Source organism: Centropristis striata, chromosome 17 (genome assembly GCF_030273125.1).
Source record: "Centropristis striata isolate RG_2023a ecotype Rhode Island chromosome 17, C.striata_1.0, whole genome shotgun sequence".
In the NCBI taxonomy this organism is placed as follows: domain Eukaryota; kingdom Metazoa; phylum Chordata; class Actinopteri; order Perciformes; family Serranidae; genus Centropristis; species Centropristis striata.
Window position 1 is genome coordinate 31552781 of NC_081533.1, and position 6625 is coordinate 31559405.

General features: G+C 38.5%; 1 protein-coding gene across 1 annotated transcript; it reads left to right on the forward strand.

Annotated features, from left to right (window-relative positions):
* Positions 1-2602: 2602 nt before the first annotated feature.
* LOC131989772 (uncharacterized) lies at positions 2603-4816 on the forward strand. The gene is made up of 3 exons (XM_059355100.1): positions 2603-2721; positions 3665-4015; positions 4409-4816. The coding sequence occupies exons 1-3, from the start codon at positions 2673-2675 to the stop codon at positions 4615-4617; spliced, it is 609 nt and encodes a 202-aa protein (XP_059211083.1). The 5' UTR covers positions 2603-2672; the 3' UTR covers positions 4618-4816.
* The last annotated feature ends 1809 nt before the right edge of the window (positions 4817-6625 follow it).

A 6625-nucleotide genomic window follows, 5' to 3' on the forward strand; every position in this document is an offset into this window, starting at 1 on the left:
TGTTTTGAGGCGTGGAGGACTGAACAAAGGACCATGGGCCAACTGTGAATTCCTCTCCGTGTGTGTGTGTGTGATGGCAATCCAGAGAACAGTGGAGGTGCAGGGGGGCGGCCGTTTGGCTGCAGGCCCTGTTCTCTGAGGAGAAGGGACTGTGATCTCCATCTCCAGGTTTTATAACCCGTTAGACCTCAGTCTTGCCAAAAGTTTTTCTGACCAATAATGTTACAACACAGAGGAGCAATAAATGCAGCTTTATCCAGGGAGACAGAAAGTTTGTCTTCATTTTACATTCAGCAATGTCACATTTTTACATACAATTTACTGTAATTTAACATTGAAGACCATTAAGCAACTGAATAATACTGTAAAAAAAAGATATTATTAGTTGTATTAATTTACAAATTCCAGCATTTGTTTTATGGTTAATATTTGTAATAAAAATAACCTTTTTTGTGGCATTTACACTTTTTATAGTGTAAGATAAATAGCAGCGGTAGTAATTAAATCTTGAGAGACTAGAGAGTGAAGAAAATGTAAAAGTTCACTATGACGTGATTGAAATGAGATAAAACTCACAAGGTCACTCTCAGGCAGTGGTTTAGATCATCATCCAGGAATGCTATTATGCATAGCATAATCATAAATAACAGTTATCACAGTTAGATATTCTACCATACTACCAGAAATGTGAAGGAAAACGTAGTGAAAGACATTTGTGGATAAGGACATTGATCAGACAGGTAGTTTTTCTCTTCCTGTGGTGATCTGCTGGCAGACAGCTGTAGGACAAACCAGAAACAACATCACTGAGAGTCCAGCAGGAGGCGCACTGTGACTGAAGGTCACTCTCAAACCAGTTCAAAGGAAGGAGGTGGACTAGACTTTTAGTGTCCAGTTTATTAGGTACAGCTAGCTGAAGCTAATGCAGTCCTGTAATGGATCCTCCTCCATGTTCATGTTTGTGCTGCTGTTGAACTATGTATTAGTAATCAGATTACTTTCCTGCAGGAAAAGTATTAATACCACACTGCCTGGTGGAGGGGATAGAGAGCAGATCTGTGCAGCCTCCAGGATGGGGTATATCGGTGGAGGAGGTCAGCTAGGTACTGGGGGGCGAGGGAATGGAGGGATTTGTATGTGATTATTTTGTGGTCAAGTGTTTGGTGCTTATGTAGAGCTGACTGTCATCGTAGGAGTGAAAGTTGTGGTCATGATGGTGGATGATCTGACCGAGGGGGAGCATGTATATAGTGAAGAGGAGGGGTCCAAGCACAGATCCTTATGGGACACCTTGTTAGAAAAATTGCATGAGGAAACCTTGAAAATTGATAATCTGTCACCAACAAAAAAAACCTCACCATTTTTCTGCGCATTCGTTGATGGGGAAATGAAGAGCTGGAGACGTCCAAGTTTCTCAGTTTAACAAAAGTTTTATTACAATACGTCAAAAAATTTGCACTTTACAGAGACCTCCGGGTTCAAAATTAACTCATGTCCCTGAATACAAAGAGACGTGTTTCAGTTCGTGAAGTCTGAACCACGAGTCTCTCCCTGGAACCCATTAAAATAACCTTACAATTGTTTACAAAACATGCTGGTCGATTTCCTCCAGGAAGTCCCGCCTTCCCCCTCCACTGATTCGCCAGTCTTCTTTCATACCGTCACACATCAGGCCACCTGGGCAAAACAATCACTGCTACCCAGGACAAGGCCTTGTGGCCTGCTAACAAACTTGTCTTATTATGACCTACAGAAATATAACAAGAGCCAACTATTCTTCAGAGTTCTACATGTTCTTTTAAAGGTTAAAAAATATAAGACAGACAATACTATTTTTTGTGATTATAGAATCTTAATTAGTTTAAGCAAATGGAATATATGTAATTAAAGTAATCATAGTTTTCAACATCAATATTAACACACAAACACAATCAATGTATCAAATCATATTGTCTGACTTAATATAAATGCATAGAGATATTTATTACAGTCAAGGTTTGACCTTTAATAGTGACCTGCGTCACTCACAGAGAACAGAGACAGAGAAGCAGAAATAAAGCATAAAATAATTTACCAATATAGAAAATAATCAATTATTTTAACAGTTGACCAGGGCAGGGGTAGAGGAGGAGTCTCTCATGTTGACAAATGTCTGATGGAGATCATTTCATCATAAGATAAGATCAGACTTTATTTATCCTGTAGTGAAATTTAGTTGTCACAGCAGCTCAAGATAAAGACACATAGACATAGAAAACAGAATATATATATATTCCTGGATGATGATTCGAACAACTGCCTGAGAGTGATAAATTACTGTAAATTGTATGTAAAAATGTCACATTGCTGAATGTAAAATGAAGACAAACTTCGTAAGACTGTAAGATATAAAATGAAAATGGTAAGATGTTATTTCTAATAAGACTCTTATTTTAAACCTGACTGAATGCATCAAAGGCTTCCGGCTGTGAACAGCTCCTCCTCTTCAGTCTGCTGACAGAAAAAATCAGCTCCTCCTCTTCAGTCAGCTGACAGAAAAATCAGCTCCTCCTCTTCAGTCAGCTGACAGAAAAAACAGCTCCACCTCTTCAGTCTGCTGCTGCTGCTGGTTCCCCGTAAATGTCATACAGAAAAAGAAGAGAGGAGAGTAAAGATCGACTCGCTGAGCAGCCATGGCGCTTTTCATCCTGATGTTTCTGCTGTCAGCAGCAGCTGCTGAAGGTAACATGGATCAATATATTTATTAATAAGCAGTGTTGTATAACAGTAAATTTACTGTGATCATCTCTTTGTGTTTACAGTTAAATGCAATTTTATAAGTTGATAGTTGTATAAGTAACGTGTTTTATTTTAACTATCTGTGTGTAAAATGTGTTGTTTAATAAATGTTGGGTTGAATCAGTTAGTTATTGTAAATACACAATGTTTCACACAGTCCGGACTAACTGCACACTTCCGAAGCAGCTGCTGTTTCTACATAAGGAGGGGCGGGGTGTGACGTCATTGGCCTCTGTGTTGTGATTGGCTGACATGATACATTTTACAGTCAGAAAACTTCCATCCACAATAAGATCACAGAAGAAAATTAAAAACTGCAGAAAGAGACAAAAAACAAAATATATGTGTCAGATCATCTAATGATTGTTTATAATAATGTTTTGTTAATGTTTACATGTTCCAGCGACTTTAAACAGGAATAATTGATGTCAGTTTCTAGTCGAGCTCTGTGAACCAGGACATCAACCTGTTTTTTTAAATGAAGCTCTGATTTAATGTCAGATATTTGTTTTTACTAAACACTGTCTCTGTTGTATTCTCTTGTGTTTCTGTGAGTGCATTTTACATTCTTCAGTTGAATTCAGTTTATGCAGAGGTTGTAATCTCAGTGCATTTTAATAAAACATTGTTTTAAATGAAGAGGCTCAGGAAGTAACAGGAGAAGAGCAGTGGTGGTGATGAGAATCAGGGAAAGGGTTCAGACACTTTGTTTGTGTTTGTGTGAGACGCTTTTTAATGATTTTTTTCATGTGTCACCACACTTTATAACGACTTAATAAACTAAAACTAAAATTGTGAATAAAGTCACATTTATTCCTCAATATATGTGATTCCTGCTCTGTGACTTTCTGCTCTGGATGTTGATTCTTGTCTTGTTGTTTTTCAGAGATTGTTAAGTTTGTTGGAGATGATGTGACTCTGAGATGTGAGGCTGGTGACGGCGACATCAGAGCTGTGGAGTGGACCAGACCTGACCTGAAGAAAGAAGAGTACGTCCTCTTTTACAGCGATGGGCGCTCAGACCCAAAGCACCAGCATGAGTCCTTCAGGGACAGGGTGCAGCTGGTGGACAGACAGCCACAGGACAGAGACGTGTCTTTAATTCTGAAGAACGTGACGAACAACGATGCTGGAACGCACGAGTGTCGAGTTTCTCTGGGCGCTTCAAGACGAAAGAAGAGAGGCGTCCTTGATGAGGAGCCGATCAGGGTCATCCATCTGATGGTCAAAGACAGAGGTGAGTTAGCGTGTGTGTGTGTGTGTGTGACTGTTCCCTCCCAAACACCCGCCGACCAATCAGGAGTCAGTTACAGCTGTCAATCATGACGTCACAGCCTCGTTTTATAGAATCAAATAACTAATTAAAACCAAACTGATCAGAAACATGAACACTTGAACAAACATCAGCCTGATAAAAACAACTTCAACTGACAGAAACATTTATTTGATTTCTACTTTGAGTTTTTAGTTTCATGTCCCATCCAGTAACATGGAGGGGGTGGGGCTTATTTCTGAAACTGTGATTCGACCGTTTCACCACCGCGTCAGATCAGCACCAACGCTGATTCCTGCTTCAAACAGGACGCTGTTCCATGTTCAGCCTGACTCATATCTGTTCTTTAATCCTCAGATTCTTCTGATGGAAACTTCTCTCGTATTCACCGTGGACTGGTGTTAGCTGTTGTTGGTGGTGTGGTGCTGCTGGTTTCTTGCATTGCTGGATTTCTTTTCTGGAAACCCAAACGAGCAAATGAAGAGGATCCAACCCAAAAAGGCTATAAGGCCATCAACAAGTCACCGTCCTCTCTGCAGCCGGCTGCTGACTCACCTCCTGTGTGAACATGTTTCTGTGCTCTTTGAGGCTCCCAGTCCTCCTGATCCCCCTCCTCTCTGTGGATCACTACCTTGTCGAGGTAGAGGGCTTGTGTACTCGTTGATTCTGGAAGCTGTGTTGTCTGGAGCATTTGCTCCTGGTAGGGTCCCCCATGGCAAAGTGGTCCCAGAGGAGGGTCAGACTAAATGTGATTCAGATTAAAAAGAGGACTTAGAATATTTTACTATTATTTACTATACTATTACTATTTTACTATTTACTATTACTGGATAAAACCAGTAACCAAAGTCTAGAATGTTCTTAGTTAAAATCCTTTTAACTAAGAACATTAGTCAGTGAAACTGTACCTAAAGAAGCAGCTCTCACAGACTGACAGATTATTTAAAGTTACATACACAAAACATAATTGTAACGAGTAAATGTGATCAGTTTGTTCCTGGATGTATCAAAGAGCACTGGAAACTTTTCTACACAAAGTGATGACAGAGAGAACAGAATGTCTTCAGGTCTTTACAGGCTTTAACTGCTAATGTGTGTTTCAGATCAGGGTGATAACGCAGTTTATCAGTATTACAGTTGCACTTTTTTCCGGTCATATAATGGCCACTTTATATGTGAATATATCGCCAGCTGATGCTATAAAGGATCTAATCCTGTGTGACTGCAGTAGATGCAGATCAGAACCAAAAAATATTTAATGAGAAAATCCTCAGAAATGTTGAAGGTGTGCTGGAGTTTTAAAATATCACCAGACAGAATTACTCATACTGTCCTGTTCAGACACAGTGATGTCTCAGGCTTTTATTTTGATAAACTACTCATTACTTCAAGTACTTGTTTCTAAAAGGACAGATACCATTGTGGGCTTTTATTTTGAAGGCCTGGCTCATCCTGGCACACCGTATCTAGGTCAGAATTATATTAGAAGTTAAAATAATATTATATAAATATTGTGACAGGCCTGTAAAATGTCCTGCAGTCCAAGAAGACTTTAAACTCTGTATGTATTTATTTATGATTATGATTTAAACAAACCAGTGTGTGAAAGAAACAATTTGATGAAACATTAACTTTGATTTTTACACTGCCTCCTGCTTTCTGCTTTAAATAATTATTTTTTTAATAGAAAAATAAATACTTTGCATTTGTTCCATTTGGACTCTTGAGTTGTGCTTCTTCATATCTTTGTAATGTTTGTTGTATTTATGCACATTTTGCTCTTTGTTCACAGCCGTAACGTCTGATGATCATATTCTCATCAGAGTTCATCTGTAGAAGGAGAAACTCACACATGCTGTGTCTCTCAGGTCAAAGTCGTCTACTCCGTGAGACTTCCCAGTTTCTATACAAAGCTGTAAACAAATTCCTAATTAATAATAATAAGATCAGAGACAGCAGCAGCTACAACCTGCACCAAGACACATTCAATCTTACAGATAAATACACACATATATAAAGATTAATTACACGCATAAAAAGTTTGTAAAAAAGTAAAAAAAAAAAGAAGACATGAATAGATGCAGCTCAATTAAAAGCCAGAATAAAACTATAGAATACAATAAATAATTTAACAGATTCAAACAAGTAAATATGATTTGCTATAAATCTGTACAAATACAGATACTAAACTAAATACAATACTTCAGGGATATAAAATAAAAATAAGATCCAGTGAGTGTCGGCTCACATTTATATTTGGAAAGTGAAAATTGTTCTGGTGCGTTAAGTTTTGTTTCTGTGGAAGAGATTCTGAAAGCTGATCAACTTGTTGATGTAATTTACCTGCAACAGAAGGACACGCCCACACACCTGCTGCAGAGAGAACAAACCTGTTAGAAACAGGATCCTTTAATCTTCCATCAGGTTTTTACTGACAATTCAAAACTCACCTCTATATGTTGTGTTTATTCCTTTGTGAAGGTTTCAGGTTAATTGATTTGAAGCCCAAGAGTGAACACAACCGGAAAAAAAGTCTGGTCCCACTGCAGCAGGACTTTATTCACTTTAGTCACA